The sequence below is a fragment of the Trichechus manatus genome, unplaced genomic scaffold (genome assembly GCF_000243295.1).
Source record: "Trichechus manatus latirostris isolate Lorelei unplaced genomic scaffold, TriManLat1.0 scaffold00117, whole genome shotgun sequence".
Classification (NCBI taxonomy): domain Eukaryota; kingdom Metazoa; phylum Chordata; class Mammalia; order Sirenia; family Trichechidae; genus Trichechus; species Trichechus manatus.
In genome coordinates, this window is record NW_004444053.1 from 6,590,155 (window position 1) to 6,610,159 (window position 20,005).

A 20,005-nucleotide genomic window follows, 5' to 3' on the forward strand; every position below is an offset into this window, starting at 1 on the left:
ACTAGAATTTGAGTTCTGCACCCCACTTTTCTCCTGCTCCAACAGGGACTCTCTGTTGTGTTCCCTGTCAGGGTGGTCATTGGTGGTAGCTGGGCACCGTCTAGTTCTTCAGGTCTCAGGCTGTTGCAATCTCCAGTTTATGTGGCCCTTTCTGTCTCTTGGGCTAATGCTTTCCTTGTGACTTTGGTGTTCTTCATTCTTCTTTACTCTAGGTGGGTTGGGACCAATTCATTTGATTTCTTGACTGCTGCTTCCATGGGTGTCAATTGTGGATCCAAGTAAAATGAAATCCTTGACATCTGTCTTTTCTCCATTTGTCATGATGTTGCTTATTGGTCCAGTTGTGAGGATTTGTGTTTTCTTTTTGTTGAGGTGTAATCCGTACTGAAGGGTGTGGTCTTTGATCTTCATCAGTAAGTGCTTCAAGTCCTCTTCACTTTCAGCAAGCAAGGTTGTGTCATCTGCATAACACAGGTTGTTAATGAGTCTTCCTCCCAACCCGATACCCTGTTCTTCTTCATACAGTCTAGCTTCTTGGATTATTTGCTCAGCATACAGATTGAATAAGCATAGTGAAAGGATACAACTCTGACATAAATTTTTCCTGACTTTAAACCATGTGGTATCCCCTTGTTCTGTTCGAATGACTGCCTCTTCATCTATGTACCAGTTCCTTATGAGTAAAATTAATTGTTCTGCAATTCCTATTCTTTGCAATGTTGTCCATAATTTGTCACGATCTACACAGTAGAATGCCTTTGCATAGTCAATAAAGCACAAGTAAACATCTTTCTGGTATTCTCTGCTTTCAGGATCCATCTATATCCCTCATTCCATGTCCTCTTCTGAATCCAGATTGAATTTATGGCAGTTCCCTGTTGATGTACTACTGCAACTGCTTTTGAATGATCTTCAGCAAATGTTTACTTGTGGGTGATATTAATGTATTCTTTGATAATATCTGCATTCTGTTGGATCACCTTTCTTTGGAATGGGCACAAATATGGATCTTTTCCAGTCGGTTGGCCACGTAGCTGTGTTCCAAATTTCTTGGCATAGATGAGTAAGCACCTCCAGCGCTGCATATGTTTGTTGAAACATCTCCATTTGCATTTTGTCAATCCCTGGAGCCTTGTTTTTCGCCATTCTCTTCAGTGCAGCTTGGACTTCTTCCTTCAATACCATCAGTTCTTATTCATATGTTACCTCCTGAAATGGTTGAACACTGACCATTTCTTTTTGGTACAGGGACTCTGTATTCCTTCCGTCTTTTGATGCTTCCTGCATCATTTAATATTTTGCCCATAGAATCCTTCAAAATTGCAACTTGAGGCTTTAGTTCTTTCTTCAATTCTTTCAGTTTGAGAAGTGTCAAACGTGTTCTTCCCTTTTGGTTTTCTAACTCCAGGTCTTTGCAAATGTTATTGTAATGCTTTACTTTGTCTTCTCGAGCCTCCCTTCAAAATCTTCAATTCTTTTACTTCATCATTTCTTCTGGTTGCTTTAGCTACTCTATGTTGAAGAGCAACTTTCAGTGTCTCTTCTGACATCCGCTTTGGTCTTTCCTTTCTTTCCTGTCTTTTTAATGACGTTCTGCTTTCTTCATGTATGATGTCCTTGATGTCATCCCACAACTCGTCTGGCCTTCAGCCATTGTGTTCAATGCATCAAATCTATTCTTGAGATGGTCTCCAAATTCAGGTGGGATATACTCAAGGTTGTATTTTGGATCTATGGCTTAGGCTTTTGCAGTTGTCAACTATCTGATCTCCCAGCATCCTTTTTCCTCCTTCTAATATCTTCACCAGAACAGAACTGGAAGGGAACCTTTCATGATACAAATCTTACATTACTGCCCCACTTTAAGCACTTCAAAGGCTTCCCATTCCTCTCAAGATAACGACCAAATTTCTTCACATAAATTACGTGACCAAGCATGGTTTGCCTCCTCTCCAGGCCTGTCTTGCACAAAGCTTACTCTTGCTTTCTTTGTTACAGCCATGCTGAGTTTGCCAGACCCCATTCCCCACACCCTCCTCACACCCTTCAGATTTTTGCTCGAGTGCTAAAATCTTGAGGTAAGCCTTTTTATACACAGGTCAGAGCTTTCTTTATGTACTGAACCACTCCTTGGCAACACTGACCATAGTCGTAATTTTATATTTATCTGTGTGATTCTTTGACTAATGTCTATTGTCCTTTTGTCTAAAAGCTCCATGAAAGTAGGAGACCATGCCCTTTTTTTTTTTTTTTTTCCTGCTTATTGTATTTCCAGTATACTACGTGACACACATAAGGGACCACTAATTTTCTGTTAAATAAATTAATAAATATTTACTAGGACATTTTTTTCTCTTAAATAAGCTCTGAATTATTTTTAGTAAAATATCTAAATTTTATCGAGACCTTGCTAATTATGAGGTATCTTTTCCTTTGTATGTGTGTATTTGTGTCCTTGAATGTGAGAAATAGATGAAGGGCTTAGTTCTCATTCTGTTTTGCATCATTTGGAGTCTCTTTCACATGGAGAGCTCCCAGTAACCTCAAAGGAAGCTCTGCACATGGAAAAGATACACAGGAAAGAAAGTGAAAAAAGTAGAGCCCTGATTTTCATCATGGTTAATGGTCTGGATCTTGTAGAGGTTTAGGTAAGTAAACTCTGAGAATAAACTGCTCACTTTTAGCAAACTCCTCAGAAATAGCCATGCATGTGGGAAAAATAACACATAAACAGAAATTGAGCAAATTCTTGGATACAATGAGAAGGGAAGAAATTCTTTAGGAATCATTTTGAGAATCAAGCTAGTACAATAGGCTAGTGAGCCACAAGACATGAAAAATGCACTCCTCATTTGGGCATGGGCCAATGTGCCGGAAGTGAGACTCAATGGAAAGAGATTTCAGTGCTTTTAAAGGGCAGAATGAATGGAAGGTGATGGGGGCATTATAAAGTAGCCCTTGTGGTACTGGGAAGGAACGCTGGTGGTGCAGTGGGTTAAACACTTGGCTGCTAACTGAAAGGTCGACAGTTCGAACCCACTAGCCACTTTGCACGAGAAAGATGTGGCAGTCTGCTTCTGTAAAGATTTACAGCCTCAGAAACCCTCTGTAGTAGTTCTACTCTGCCTTATATGGGAGTTGGAATCGACTTGATAGCAATGGGTTTTATGGTATTGGGTAGTTCCCCCAAAAAAGTGGGGGGCTTCATAGGTACATAGTGAGGTTATTTCATTAAGGAATAACTTGAAGTTGTGTTTAACTTATAAAATTTCATTTAGGTAGCTACAGTTTAAACTTATGCCAGTGTTGTTAAGTAGAGGTTGAGTTTTATGGAGAAACCAGAAAGTTATCTTTTTGGCAGCTCTAACTTCAAATAAAAAAAAGGTGATTTGCTATGAATATTAAATATTGGTTCATTATTTTCAATCAGTTTTTATTGCACACTGTTAATATGTTTCATTCAGTCAAATCAACTGTTCATTTAAAATAGTCAAACTTCTTTCATCACAGTAATTTCCCATATAATATTACAGAATTATTTCTTTTTATGTTATGCTTTAGGGCTATTTCACCATTGGTTTGTCTGTAATCTGCTGCAGTTTTCCCACATGGTGTGTTCAGTGGATATTGAAGGAAATCTCAAGAAATTGCCTATTTTAAACAAGCAATAATGTGATGCCAACTTGCATGTTTAATAACATGGATATTGTGGAAAATATGAAAACTACAGGAAAATTGAAGGAGAAAATAAATATAACTTTACATCTTGCCACCAATAATCAATCAAAGTTAACATTTTGGTGTATATTAGAGTCTTTTCTATGTATACATTAAAAATATAACCGAAATAATACCACAGATAATAGTAATAATAGGTACTGATCTAAAGCCTTTACATGTATGAACTCATTTGATCCTCACATGAGTTCTTTGTGATAGGTATTGTTACTATTATTTCCATGTTGTTGTTAGTTGCCGTCAAGTCGGCTCCGACTCATGGCGACCTTATGTATCACAGAACAAAACGTTGCCTGGTCTTGAGCCATCTTCATAATGGTTGGTGTGTTTGAGTCTGTTGTTGTGGCTGTTGAGTCAGTTCATCTCATTAAGGTTTTCCTTCCTTTTCATTGGCCCTCTATTTTACCAAACATGATGTCTTCTTCTAGTGACTGGTCTACCTATGAGGAAATTGAAGCAAGGAGAGGAGAGGTTAAAAGATTCACCCAAGATCGCACAGCTAGCAAGTATTGGAGCCAGGAGTCAACCCCAGGCAGTCTGACTCTAGAGTCCTGCTCAGTATTAGTACTTTCTCAAAATTTTTTCTCATACCGTGTGTTAGGTGCTTTTGCTCAGTTTAACATCATCAGATTATATAATGCTCTGTTAACCAGTTTCCTGTGAGACAAATAGGTTGTTTCTAATTGCTTGCTATTAGAAATGCTACTATAGGCAACATCCCTGTATGGGTTGTGGGTTCAGGACGGGGGCTCTGAAATCAGACCACCAGAGAGATTTTATTATATTCTAGAGCTAAGAGGAAGTACAACCAGAATGCTCCTTAGAAGAAAGGATGGTGAGACCATGTCTCACATACTTTGGACATGTTATCAGGAGGAGTTAGTCCCTGGAGAAGGACATCACGCTTGGTAAAGTACAGGGTCAGCGAAAAAAAGGAAAACCCTCAATGAGATGGATTGACACAGTGGCTGCAACAATGGGCTCAAGCATAACGATTGTGAGGATGGCGCAGGACTGGGCAGTGTTTCGTTCTGTTGTACACAGGGTCTCTATGAATCGGAACCGACTTGACAGCACCTAACAACAACAACAATAACAACAGAGCTAAGAGGCTGTACCCTCAGACTGTGCTATGTGAAGTGGAGCAAAATGCCAGCCAGTGCTTAAGCTCCTGTAAGAGGTTCAAGCATGGGCTTGGCAGTAAATCAGAGCCTGATTGCAGTTTCCTAGTCTGTAACATAGGGAAAATAATATTACTTCCCTCATATCATGGATTATTATGTGGATTAAAACAAATAGTAAGTGTGAAGCTCTTAGCACATTGCCTGGCACAGAATAAGTGCTTAGTAAATGTTAGCTATTGTCATTATTCTTGAATTCCTAGAAACGGAGTCAAATTAGATTCTTAATGTTGCCTGTTGTAGACACTTACGAAACTCTGTGCTCCAATTTCCTAGAAAGTTAAAACCATGAAAGAAACATCCAAACACACAAATGTCACTTAGGCAGTTTATTCATAGTAGTGACAAATTGGTTTTGTAGAATCTTGAAAACAAAAAAACTTTCATCAAATATTCCATTATTTTGTGTCTTAAGTTGATTACTCTTTAAATCCCTTTATATATCCTTCATATTATTTGCTGTTTTCACAGCTTTTTTACTTATCTTGGTCATAGATGAGACTTGTTAGCTCAGCTGTAAGTGAATCATATAGGAAATTCTATTTTTTACATTTTATCAGGCCACTGAGAAGACACACCCGGACATCATTATGGAGGACCTCATTTGTGATCATACGGGCAGGAAAACTGAGTCTGCATTGTCCACCCCTGAATCTCATACACCTGGTATAGTACCGGACCCATCATGTTGTTGTTAGCTGTTGTCAGGTCAGCCCCCAACTCATGGCAACCCCATGCACAACAGAACAAAATGCTGCCCAGTTCTGCACCATCCCCATTATTGCTGTGGATCGGACTGTTGTGGTCCATAGGGTTTTCATTGGCTGAGTGTTAGAAGTAGATACCTGGCCTTTCTTCCTATTCCATCTTGATCTGGAAGCTCTGATACAACCTGTTCTGCATAATAGCAACGGCAAGCCTCCACTGACAGGTAGTTGGCCCATCATAGGCCATCAGTAAATACCTGTTGACTAACTTAATGTGCTCCTTAGGTGAGAAGGACCTTGTGAACACATTCCTGAATTGAACTCATGTTTCAAAACAGCAGACACAAAAGAGTGTGTGCGTCTGTGGGTGGGAGCTCTCGAGAAAGGAGAGAAAGAAAGGTCCCCGGACTGTGCTTGCCTAATTATTCCTTCCACATTTACCAGTCTGAGAAGTCACTTCACTCCTGGGTAGAAATGAGAGAGAAAACAATAGGTGTGCCTCTCCATCCCCCCCACCCCCCCCCAGCAATATTCTTCAGCCTTCTTCCCCCTTTTATTCTATTGGACTTAATTATTAAATTGACCAAGGGGTATGGCTAAACTTTCATAATAAAATGCCAACAAAATAGAAATGCCCTTACTGTGAATATGAACCCCCTCCTACTAAGAAGTTTCCAGAATTAAAAGTCCAAAGAATACATTCTCAAAGGAGTTTGCAAAGTCTAAGGTACTTGTGGAATTAAAGTCTAACATCATATTAAAGTCAGCCTCCGATTCTTACTTTCTCAGTTTCAGCCAGAGAGGTTCTCTTGCCCAGGCAGAGTTGGGGCTCTTTCAGCAGCTGCAGCCCAAGCTGTGCTTCATAATAATGGTTGTTCCTTCTGGGAGTCCCAACTTGAAGTAGGCTTTTGTGTTCTCAATTCATAAATAAAGCAAAGTAGGACACAAAAGATAATCCCAACGCTTGCTCCACATCAGCCAAATTCGGTAAAACGCATTGATTCCCTGGTCTTTAAAGCAGTTCTGTCAGAAACATTTATGTTCCTGGACCCCTTTGCTAAGTGTTGCCGCTGGCCACAGTGGATATTCAGGGGTATCTGAATGAAAGAGGGTAGATGGAGGAAACCTCCCTGGTTTTAGCCCTACCAGGCTGCCAGTTTTCTCTGGTTGCTTGTGAAATGTAAACTTACTGGGAGAACTCTCTCCCTCAGAGGTTAATTTTGACACTCTGCATTTACTAAGGGGGAAAGCTGTCTGTATACATACAGTCTAAGAGAAGATGCTAGAAACAAGTCTGTCTTAATGCAGAGTTTGGGGATTTGCAGTGGTAGCAGCCCCAGTCACCACGTCTTATTTGAGTTACCTTCCTTTTCCATGCAGTGTGTTCAAAACGCATAATTTTTTGCTTCCATTTTGCCTTTGTGTTTCCCTTTCTGCCCCTTGTTACATAATTTCTTGATTTAAGAAGGCTCGACCTGCTAAGGAGACCTTCTTGCTCCTCTGTAATTAACCTAGAGCCAGCTTGTGTGTTTGGGGTTGACCCTTGGATCTGTAAATAAACAATGAGTTAAGGTTAGCTCCCCACAGCTCCCCCCTTGCCTCTGCCTTGTGTTCAGAATGGCACTGGGGATGGCTGATCTAGCCCTGCTTACTTAGGCCTGGCCCTAATGAATTAACGTTAGAACCTCAAGAGTGCTCTGTGGTACTTTTGGACCTCAGCTGTCTTACAGGTTAAGAGTGGAAATATAGTTCCACCTCTCGAGGCCTAATAGGCGTGAACATAGAAAGAGTCTTTTCCTTGTAGTTGAATCTATCACACCGGCTTAGAAAGGCGCAGCCTGCCAAATTTAAGGAGGAGCATCCTGTATCCTGAGGAAGCCTGTGGCTTGCAAAGGTAGTTCCCACCCATCAGCGGGGAGACTGGCCTGGCCTGTGCCTCTGCCTGGTCCTCTCCCCAGCACACACACAGCATTTGCCCAGATAGACCCTAAGCCCTGTGGTGGGTGAAGTCCTACCTTCATAGCAGCAGCCCCTTATCTATGAATAAAGCCTATGGACGAGCTTTTATAATCTACTGAGGTCAAAATACCAAATGGTCTATGGCTTGCAAGTTCCACTTAGGCAGAAACAGTTAAAAGCCACCTGCACAGCTGAAACAACCTTTCATGGTCTACCATAAGCAAGGCCAGGGTCAAAACACCCTGCTCACAAACGAAGTTCAAGGCCCAGAGCCTTGACCACACCAGAACTTTTCCACATGTACTTTTTTCTCCCCATAATTTTACTCCTTGTATGTGTATTAATTTTATGACCCAGTGTCCTGGCCAGATGTTGGGGTCTCAGTGTACCCATAACATATAGGTTTTACCAACCTTGACAAGGCCTGCCTTCTTATAACCTGGAGGGAACTAACTAGAACGCGTCCTCTTTGGGTAGGCTCACCACCAAGAGCAGAGGCTGGACTGTTACAGTCTCCCCATTGCTGGTCTTGCAGTTGCTTTCAGAGTTTCTGTATTTGGCAAAAGCAGCTTGACTGATATTTATGGCAGTAAATTTTAAAAAATGGTTTGTCACCAGCCTTACAAATAAGAACATGCCCTTTCAGCTCTCAAGGTCCTTTCTCCTCGTGTAATTATGGGCTTGCTAGCTCTTGTTTACTCGTGTTCTCAAAACAGAATTTGATATTCAAACACTAAGAGGCCATAAATGTTTATTGTACTGAATGTTGATGGATTTATTTTGGTAGTTTTAATTTTGAATACAAAACAAACATTTTATATTGTATCTTTCTCTCTGAGAGGACTCTCCAACCAATCCCACTTCTCTTGGTGTTCTTTTCAAATTTTATTTAGTCTTTGTCTTCTCTTCCCTACCTGCTTTCCTTTATTTTCTTCCTATTAATTTCTCTCTTGCATTTTTACACTGAGTCTTCTGACCATTTTTCCTGAATGTCTGCGTTTTTCTATCTCACCCCTCTGTTTTACCCAGGGCTTCCAACTGGTTCAAACCCCTGCTGAGAATTTGCATTTCTAACAAGTTCCCAGGCAATGTTAATGCTGCTGGTTGGGGACCAGTTATGAGAACCACTAGTAGAGCAGTGGTTCTTAAACTTTATTATATATAAGAATCACCTGGAGATTTTGTTAACATGTAGATTCTGATTCAGTATATCTAGGGTGAAAATGGAAATTCTCAGCAGAGGTTCAAACCAGAACAAACCAGTTTAAAGCCCTGGTTTTACTTTGATTTCCTAATTTATTCCTCAATTCCTTAGTGAACAAGAGCATGAGGAATTGTTTTCTCTCATTTCTTATTTTGAACTGATTATCACCAGGGGAAAAATTCCATTTGTTGTGAATATGCTTTCTCTATTGTAAAAAAAAGGAAGGGCTGGGATTAGATAGGAGCTTCTTAAACTTTTTATGACAGCAGTTCACCTGCTGACAACGTTCAGTAAATACTGAACATACTTTCATGGATGCATATGAAGGGTTGTGCACCATGTGGAGTCACAACCTAGTAGCTGTAATCCTGTTTTTCTCTCCAAATAAGAAAGCATATTGGAATGCCACAAGGATACTCTTGAATTTATAATTTTTCCTTATGTCAATTCTTTGCAAATTTCATTTTAACTATTATTTAGTAACTCAGCTTCCATATAGCTTAATTGAATAAGTCCACTGGACTAAAGGATGTTTAATAAATCTCTTTTTCAGCTATAACATTGAATACTTCTAGAAACGGGTGCATCTGTGAGAGATGAATCAATGGTGCCAGTAAGATCTGGCAACTATTGCTTCATATCATCTTAAATTCCAAAATCCCATTCTTACCTTGACTCACATACTATCTACTTTTTTGACCTCATTTGCCTCTCTGGGCGGCATAGACAATCTGTACTTGACTACTAGCTGAAAGGTTGACAATTAGAACCCACACAGCAGCACTATGGAAGAAAGACCTGGCGATCTGCTTCGTAAAGATTACAGCCAAGAAAACCCTATGGAGCACAGTTCTACTTTGTAACACATGGGGTCATCATGAGTCAGAATCAACTTGATCGCAACAGGTTTGGGTTTTATTTATTTATTTATTTTTGGCCTCTGTAGTCCCTTTATCTTCTGATTTCTACTTTTTTTTATCCCCTTCTGGTGTTTCTCTGCCTGGCCTAGATTGAATGGATGATCACCTGGGTTACTCTTCTGCTCAAAGCCTTCAACATCTTTACACCCCTTGTTACGGATTGAATTGTGTCCCCCAGAAGTATGTGTCAATTTGGCTACTCCATGATTCCCAGTATTGTATGATTGTCCACCATTTTGTCATCTGATGTGATTTTCCTATGTGTTGTAAATCCTGCCTCTATGATGTTAATGAGGCAGGATTAGAGACAGTTATGTTAATGACGCAGAACTCAATCTACAAGATTAGGTTGTGTCTTAAGTCACTCTGCTTTGAAATGTAAGAGAAAAGCAAGCAGAGAAACATGGGGACCTCATATCATCAAGAAACAAGAGCCATGAGAACAGCAAGTTCTTTGTACCAGGGCTCCCGTGCAGAGGAGCTCCTCGACCTGATAAGATAGATGGCAAGGACCTTCCCCCAGAACTAACAGAGAGAGAAAGCCTCCCCTGGAGCTGCCACCCTCAGTTTGGACTTCTAGCCTTCTAGACTGTGAGAGAATAAATTTCTCTTTGTTAAAGCCATCCACTCGTGGTATTTCTGTTATAGCAGCACAAATGACCAAGACAGAACTTGGTACTGAGGGAGTGAGGTGCTGCTCTGACAGATGCCTAAAATGTGGAAGCTGTTTTGAAACTGAATGGTTAGAGGCTGGAAGAGTTTTAAAGTGCCTGATAGTTTAAAAGCCTAGATTGCCTCGAAGAGACTGTTGATGAAATTATGGACATCAAAGACAATTCTGGTGAGGACTCAGAAGGAAGTGAGGAAAGCTGTTGACCTGGAGACAGCATAGACTGTGAGAAGAGCAGCAGAACCAGGAGACCAGCGTGAGATGGTGCTGGAGCTGACCTACAAAGCTAGAGAGCTGAGTGCCTTTGGCAGGAGGCTTCCTGGCAGAATGGGGTGCCTCTGAGCACTTATCGGTGGAGCTAAGCTTGCCAACCCACAAAACAAGAGAGCTGAGTGCCTTCTGGAGGAAGTTCACTGGTGGAGTGGGGTGCCTCCAGACACTCACAATCTAAAAAGCTTTGGAACACTTGGCCGAGCAGTGCAGACACTGGCAGTGAGGCCTGGGGGACCAAGAGACCAGGAGGACCAAGAGATGAGGAGCACAGGAAGCAGAGCTGCCTCAGTCTCAAAGGGTAGGGCCACGACCTCTGGAGTCTCAAAGGATGGAGTCACCACTCAAATGGACTAGGAGAGTGGGGCGCCCAAAGCCGAAGGACAGAGTTGCCATTCCAGTGGGCCTGGAAGGCAGAGCTGAAGCCCAGGACTGAGGGGCCTCCACTCAGAATCTGGATATTGTGGCCAATACCTGGAGTCTAGAAGGCTGGGCTGTTGCCTGAATGGTCTCAGAGAACAGAGGATTATTTTTAAGGCTTGAGAGCTAATGTAATGTGTTCTGCTTACTTGCTTGTTGCCTGTTATCCCTTCTTTCCTTCCAGTGTCTCCTACTTGTAATGGAAATGTCTAGCTATGGCTGTTCCACCATTGTTCTTTGGAAGCAGATAACTTGTATTCTAGATTTCCTAAATGAAGAAAAAGTTCTGGATTTTGAACTTGATGTTGATTTAAGACTTTTGCTAAGATAGAATGGGGTGAATGTGTTTTAACATATGGCAAGGACATGAATTTTGGGGGGCCAAAGGGTGGAATGTTATGGATTGAATTGTGTCCCCTCAAAAGGTGTGTCTACTTGGCTAGTCCATGATTCCCAGTATTGTTTGATTGTCCACCATTTTGTCATCTGATATGATTTTCCTGTGTGTTGTAAATCCTACCTCTATTATGTTAATAGGCAGGATTAGAGACAATTATGTTAATGAGGCAGGACTCAATCTACAAGATTAGGTTGTGTCTTAAGTCAATCTCTTTTGAAACATAAAAGACAGAAGCAAGCAGAGAGACATGGGGACCTCATACCTTCAAGAAACAAGAGCCAGGAGAATAGCACATCCTTTGGACCTGGGGTCCCCATGCTGAGAAGCTCCTCGGCTGGGAAAGATTGATAACAAGGACTGTTCCCCAGAACCAGAAGAGAGAGAAAGCCTTCCCCTGGAGCTGCCACCCTGAATTTGGACTTCTAGTCTCCCAGACTGTGAGAGAATAAATTTCTCTTTGTTAAAGCCATCTGCTTGTGGTATTTCTGTTAAAGCAACACTAGATGACTAAGATACTACTGTACTTAGGTCACTTGGGTCCCGAAATTCAGAACCCTGGATCAATTCCCATTTGTCTACTCCTTTTCTACATCAGGTCTGCAGAGTGCTGCTGGAGAAAATAAAACAACGGTATTGATTTAGGTTCCTGCAAGTTTATGGTTTTCATTCTCAGCTTTCAGCCATTTTTTACTAATTCCAGTTGTGAGTCCCTAGTGGTACAAACAGTTAATATGCTTGGCTGGTAACTAAAGGCTGGCTATTCAAGTCTACCTAGAAGCACCTTGGAAGAAATGCCTGGTGAGCTACTTCTGAAAAATCAGCCATTGAAAACCTTATGGAGCACAGTTCTACTCTGACACACATGGGGTCACCAAGAGTAGGAACTGACTCAGTGACAACTGGTTTTAGTTATGCTTACTTTCTCATTCAATTACCAGTTGTACCAATGCTGCTTCAGTATCTTCAAGCCTTCTTCCCAACTTCTCACCCTCACTCTCTTGCAGATAATTTAATCTCTACTTTTATTAAGAGAAGTGAAAACATCAAGTAGAACCTTTCTAAACTCTACCCTTTAACTCACAAAGGGCCTACCTCTTCCCTCACTTTTTCCCAGCCTTCCCCCGGCTCACAAGATGAGGCACCTCCATTCCTGTTCAAGTGAATATGTTCACTTCTTGCCCATCCTAAAATGACAACTTCCTTCGACCCTGTGCCCTCATCTGGTTTTACCTCTATCTTTTACCTTCGTTTGGAAAGAACTCTCTTTAGTCATTGTCTCTGTTTTTTACTTCCCGTTTACTTTTCAACTCAGTGAACTCTGACTTCTCTCCCACAACCACACTGAAACCGCCATAGCTGAAGACACTGTGACGTTTCCATTGCACTTTTCTGTTTCTTTCTGTGCTGGATTTAACGCTCCCAATCATGCGCTTCTTGAAATTCACCTCACCTTTGGCTTCCTTGACATCATTGCTCCTATTTCTCTGACATTCCTTTTTCCATTCATTTGTAATCACCTCTTAAATGTTGTTATTCCCCCAGGATTCCACCTCAAGCAACTGTTACTCTCCCAGAGAGTTTCAACTTCCACCTGCATATATGCCGATGACCTGCAAGTCTTTGTCTGTTTTCCTATTTGCTTCAGAGGTCAGGTCACTTCCATGTATATTTCTCACAGATACCTCAAATTCAACATGACCTTGGCTCTGCTACTTTCTAGAAGTTAGTCTTTTTCCTCTATTCCTTCTGAGTTACTAGCCCCAAGAGTTTCAGAATCATTCTAGAACAGCATTGTCCGATAGAAATGTAATATAAGCCGTATATGAATTTTAATTTTTCTAGTATCCACATTAAAAAAATAAAACAAGTGAAATTGATTTTAATAATAGATTTTATTTAACCCAATATATCTAACTATTATCATTTCAACATATAATCCGTTGTGTATTTTACACTTAAAGCACCTGTCAATTCTGATTAGCCACATTTCAAGGGCTTAATAGTCACATATGGCTACAGAAATCTGTATTTTTAGAAAGCACCCCAATGATTATGATATAGCTAGTAGAAGCATGGTTTCTTTCTTTCTGAAGTAGAGGGTAATTTTGAACAATTGCCTTAGTCTGGGTCTGAGTGGGGAGCTATATGGGGGTCTATAAAAGCCACAGAGTATTAAAAAGGAGAACAGGCATTTGGCAGGTGTGGAGATAGGAGATTGAGGGTGGCAGGGACTGCAAGTGTGGAGAGAGGTTTAGAAATTCTGTAATGACAACCTTGATCTATTTCAAAATTTTCCATAGGATTGGACTTCCTCCTTCAGCTAGAAAACATAGTAGCAATATAAAAATGAAATGTAATTATTAGGATATTTTCATCTTACTTTAGGATTTGACATTATTCATTACTAGGGGCTCCGGTGGCACAGTGGTTAAGAACTACGGAGAGCTATGGCTGCTAACCAAAAGGTCAGCAGTTCTAATCCACCAGCCTATGGGGCAAACCCTATGGGGCAGTTCTATTCTGCGGTGTAGGGTTGCTATGAGTCAGAATCAACTCAATGACAGTTTTTGTTGTTTTTTTTTTTTCTTTAATTCATTAATAAGTAATTTTTAAATATTTCAGGATCTTGAGGATATTGCATGATTTAGGTATGGGACGATTTTTGACATTTAGAACAGTATCGTACAATTCCATATAGTAATTTTCTGGTTCTGTGACAACAAAAATAATCTGGCATAGAGGAGAAGGTAAACTATGCCATATGGAAAACAGAATTTAATTTTATAACAGTTGTGAAAAAATAATACATTTTTACTTACAGAAACTAAAAAAAAGAAACAAACCTATTGCCGTCAAGTCAATTCCGACTCACAGAGACCTATGGGACAGAGTAGAACTGCCCCTTAGGGATTCCAAGGAGTGCCTAGTGGAGTTGAACTGCCGACCTTTTGGTTAGCAGCCAAACGCTTAACTGCTACACCATCAGGGCTCCTTTTTTTTTTTTAAACTTACATGTCATTTATAAATAATTTCTGTCAAATCTCTAATCCAAGTTATGTTTTAAAATTTAAAAGCTATTTAAAGGTTTTATGAAGATGCTACATGTTTTGTAGCATAGCAAATAACAACCAGAAGTAGTTGATAAATCAAGGCCATTAGAAAGCTCTAAACTTTTAATTTTAGCTTATTGTTTCAGCTTTTCCCTTTATTCCGCCTTATTTAGAATTGTTAACAAGAAGCTGCTTGGTTGGCTTGAGTTTCTTCTTTTTGCAATCTGCTCAAGTCCCTTGTGGAAATCCTAATGAGACGCAAGCCAGGCGAACAAATGGGCCAGTAGGCTGAAAGGGGAGAAGAGGCAGTGTGTGTGGAGAGTCTATTGTTGTTCATTCAGTCAGCTAAATAAGTACGTTTTAATTGTAACAGCAATGCCATAAATAGGCCTGGCACAAGCCTAGTAATTGTCTGCCTCATTTCATTCCTGTCTGTTTTAGTAACTCTGCTTCCGCCATCTATGTAAGTCCACAATTTTGACTGCATTCATTGGCAGAAGAGACTTCTCTCTGGTCATCTGCACTTTTGAAAGATAAATTATCTTGAGTAGCTGAATAGAAGTTGAGCTTTGGGGGAATAATACTGTTCTGACTGTAATTTGTGTCTTGTTTTTAACTTCACTTGGTCCAAGACCTGTGTGAAAGGTGACTTATGTTAAACTAAATGTCTCTGTTGATTTCTGCTCTTTTGTTAGGTGATCCGCAAGGGCTGGCTAACCATCAGCAACATTGGCATCATGAAAGGAGGCTCAAAGGGATACTGGTTCGTCCTTACTGCTGAAAGCTTGTCCTGGTATAAAGATGATGAGGTAAGCCACAGAGAGTAACAGAGTTTTCTTATTAAAGTGTTTCTAATTTTAAATTAATTGGTATTATTGTAATATACAAATTTGAGACCCTAGTTGTTCTTTTTCAGTAAGATTTAGGTTGAGGTGTTTGTTTGAAGAAGCATTATTTTTTCCTCATAGATTTTTAATTTTACAATATTCTCCTCACATTTCTTTTTCTGTCTGTTTCTTTGGTATAGTCGTTATGTTTGTTTACCTGAAGAAATGGAGTTAGGGTTCAGTGGTTGGAAGCTCCCCCTTGTTTATAATAATGTAAAGATACTGGTATGATGAAAGAAATGTTCACTAAATAATGTGTTGAAAAGGACCAAGGTACTAAACATCTTACTATTGAAATTAATAACAATGATGCAGACTGAATAACGCATTTTAGGATTGTTGCTATGACATCTGTCTCAAGTAATAGGCTTTTGAAAATCACTTTCTTCAAGTGGGTCCCAGATAATTGTTTATACAAGTATTTTTTTTTTTTTTGAAAGTTTGAGATCTATGAAAAAGCTGGAATTATGATAATTATGGCTTTCTGGTTCATGTTGGATGTTAATAATTTTGGTCCTGTGACTTGCTACACCTTTGAATCTGATAGCTGTAAAAGCGCAAAAACCGTCCTATCGGTCTTGCAGGGCCATTATAGTGTCGTAAAAGTGATACTGCTAAATTTGAGAGGACATGGATGGAAATTAAAGTACATTTTGGAAGTTTTAATAGCTGTGGTCTGACCCAAGAAGTTTTTGGAGCTTATAACGTAACATGTAAACATTAGATAAGAATACTTCGTGATAGCAAAACTATTTAACAGGTGAGATTGTTCTGATTTTATTTGGTGATAAAGGGCACATGTTTCTGGGTTGAAAGCCCCTCCTATCTTGGCTTGATAGCCTTTGAAAGCATCACAAGGTTCCTGTGTCAGTTCCTGAGGGAAAAGTTTCATGTTTGTTTCCCAGGTAGTTTGTGTGTTTAATAAATATCGGATAATTGTTTGATTGCCACTACATTTTCTGCAATAAGGGAAATCAAATACTATAGAGATGTCTAAAGAAAACGTCTATTTAGAAGTTTATATTTAAACTTTTATGTCATATATTTCACTGACCTTAGTCAGGAGTAGAATCGGTCGTTGGAAAAGCCTGAGGGTTAGCAATGGTTTCTTTCCTGTGCTGGCTGCTTAGATACCTCTGCTGTTGTGTGGGAAGCTCTAGTGTTTAAAGACCACAGCTTCAAGAACCCTGAGGTGCCTCCCTAAATAAAAAATCAGTAAATAGTTTCTCTTCTTTGGTGTTCAGTTGCCCTGTGAGGTCTTGTCTTAGATACATTGTGTTTCCAAGAATTCAGATCATTTATGTACATTTCAATACTTATCAGTGTTTCCCAGTTATTTTAGGAAAGCAAAAGATTCTTGCTGAGGAATCATAATAGTACCAGCTAGTGTTTTACGTATGTGAAGTAACTCCTTTAATCCCCACTGCAACCCTAAGGATAGAAAATATTACAATCCCCATTTTTCAGACGAGGAAGCTAAACACCCTGTTGACAAACCATTTCTATAGGACTCAGTTTTCCTTATGGCAGAACATTTAGTGTTGGTGAAGGTAAGTAACTTCCCAAGTTCACATAGCTAGTAGGTGGCAAAGCAGGAGTTTGGACCCAGGCTGTCTGGCTCCAGAGTCTGTTTCCTTGTAGGAAATTTTTCCTCGAAGAACCACAAAGGTAGGTAAGAATCTCAGAGGTGCTCATGATGCTCTCTGTAGGCAAGGAGAAGCCTCGAGAGCTTGATGAGCTCGTCATCACCACTCATCTACTTCCTCTGTAGACTCATTGCTGAAGCTCCCTCGCAAGTACTTGATTATGACAGATAGAAAATAAAGGTGTGCTGTTATAATGAGTGGCCGTGAACATTTTATTAACGGTACGTTTGTGGAAAGGTGGTTGGGGGAAGGGGAGGATGGGAATTATCCTTGAAATAAATTGGAGTGATTTAGGTGAGGAAACTTTAGGAATAGCTTGTTTTCTCAGTTTAACATTTTAACAAGGAAAAGACACACAGTTGCTGGTCTTAGGGAACTAGCTAGTGCTCATAAACAAGACAAACAATAATATAATTTTCAGACATTAAGTGCTCTGCTGAAAGTAAGTAGGGCAATGAGCTAGAAAATGATGAGGGAGAGTCCTGTAGATTGGGTGATTGGGAGGAAGTGACATTTGAACAGAGACTGAAAGGATGCAGTGTGTGGAAGGACTTATGGAAGAACATTCCAGACGCAGGGACCAATAAGTATAAAAACCCTGAGATGGAAACCAGCAAGAAGACTGTGGCTGGAAGGTAGTGATCAGTGGTGGAGAGAGGTAGGAGATGAAATCAGAGGGACCTGGGTGGGGCCTTGACAGCCATGATTGAGATTTTATTCCAAGTACAGTAAAACCTATGAGAGCTGGAACTTGACAAGACTGCCTTGTTTTTCTGGATTTCACAAGTTTTCTGCCTTTGACACAGTGCAGTCTTACCACTTTTGTATTTTCTCTATTGACCAAAAAACCCATTGCCATCAAGTCAATTCTGACTCATAGTGACCCTGTAGGACAGAGTAGAACTGCACCATAGGCTTTCCAAGGAGCGCCTGGTGGATTTGAACAGCTGACCTTTTGGTTAACAGTGACCTCTTAACCGCTATGCCACCAGGGTTTCCTTGTTCTCTGTTAGTGGAAACTATTTGCATTTTCCTTCTCTGACAGATTTCTACCTTACATAGGTTTCAGCTTTCACAGGTTTTACTTTACAATGGAAAACCATTGGAGTGTTTAAACAGGGTGTGGCAGGACTGGGTTTATGTTTTAGCAAGATCACTCTGGCTGCTTGGAATGATGTGTGGGATGGGATATGTTTGTAGAAGGAGTGAGAGTGGCAAAAACAGAAAGACGACCAGCTAGGAGATTGTAGCAGTGGTCCAGGAAGAAGTGATGGTAGCTTGTGCTGGGTAGTAGTAGCTGGTGATGAGGAGCACTCAAGTTCAGGATATCTGTGTATGGGGAGGAAGCTGATGGGCCCGATACAGCTACACTGCAGTTACCCATTAACAATTCTGTTCAAGAAATAGTATTGGGAATTTTCAAAATATTAATGCCTGACTTAAGAATGACCTCCATCTTCAAATTGTCTGTGTGAGTGGGGCATAAAGTCCTCAGCCCCCACCACTGTGGTTCTCTATTCTGCTCCATTTGCTTCTCTTGCCAGAGCTTCGTGCCACTGCAAACTATTTCTGAGCCAGGACAAGAAGCGAAGGAACTGCACTGGTCCTTCCTCTGCTGCTAGTCAACAAATTAGTGTCTGGTAAGAGCCAAGGCTGGAAAGAGGATGTAGGAATGGGACCAAAGGGGAAAATGTCAGGAGGAGCGATCTATCTCTGGTCTCTTAAATTTGCACCCTGAGCACCCGTTCTTTAGCAGCAATGTTGTAAATGATGCTTAGATTCCATAAAGGTCTTGCTTCCATAGTCCAACTACACAAGGATTAAACATGGTTCTCTGGGCAGCCTTGAGGACCCAAAATTTAGAATATTCTTTGGAGAAAATAAACCTGAATGCTCTTTCATCTTTTTAACCCAGTGTGTTGGTAGGTTGAGTGCTTGTACTTTGTTCCTATGATATTTGTTTACACCTACATCAGCACCTGCACACTTTGATAATCCAGTTCCATGACAGTTTACCTTTCTTAGGCGAGCAAAAATGACCCAGGAAATATCATTATGTTAGATATGAATTCATTCATTTATTCAACAATAAATTTACATTCAGATTTTCAGAGAGAGTTGTTATTTTTTTTCTGTGTTCTGCCATCCTTCTGCTTTCTTATGTAATTAGACTGGTATGCTTTCATTATAACTTAAATGACTTTAGTAAATAGCATATTATGTCAGGTGAACATATATATGGTTTAACTTATGACAAGATTGTAATAAATATAAATGGCTTATGAAATACACTTGTGATTCAAAAACAGTGGCTCAAACTGTTCTCCATGGATTCCATTAAGTGGACGAAGGATCCTATAGGCCATATGCTTGTTGTGTTAGAAAGGGTGAGATGCTTGAGGATGTGGATTGGCTATGGCTGACTGCCAATGCTTGAGCAGGCACTTCACTTATCTGAGCTTCAGTCTTCTCATTTATCAAGTGGGGTCGTTGCTGCCCAAATCACCTCAAAGGGGGTTTTGTAGGACTCTAAGAAATCACAAATTAATAAGCGCTCTAATAAACTGTAAGATATCATACTGGTACATTTATTCTTACTATTACAAATAACACCACACCCTCCCAATGTAATGTCATTGTTTGACATGTCTTCTAATTTCCTAATTTTTGTCATTTCCGGTTGTGAGATAGGATATGTGGGATCTAGGATTTTTCAGCAGAGAATGGTAGGGTTCAGACAGTAAGATGGAACTCAGATCCCATGACTTCAGCAAGACTGTCCATGCCCTCTCCCCGTCAGCCTATGGTTCTCCCCACCTCACTCAAGAGTTAGAGTTGATGATAATTAAACTGCATGGCTTCCTTTCCAAGCTGGCAGAGAAAATAGCATGATAACCCTTTATAATAATTGTAAGCTAGAGATGGAACAATTGTAATAGTAAGTCCCCCAGAA

General features: G+C 40.3%; 1 protein-coding gene across 4 annotated transcripts in view; it reads left to right on the plus strand.

Moving 5' to 3' along the window:
• DNM3 (dynamin 3) overlaps window positions 1-20,005 on the plus strand; it is a 717,102-nt gene that overhangs the window by 345,512 nt on the left and 351,585 nt on the right. For all 4 annotated transcript variants that reach the window (XM_023738465.1, XM_012557752.2, XM_004384112.3 and 1 more), the window contains one exon: window positions 15,215-15,328. In XM_023738465.1, the coding sequence (XP_023594233.1) occupies window positions 15,215-15,328 (114 nt within the window). The remainder of the gene's footprint in view (window positions 1-15,214; window positions 15,329-20,005) is intronic.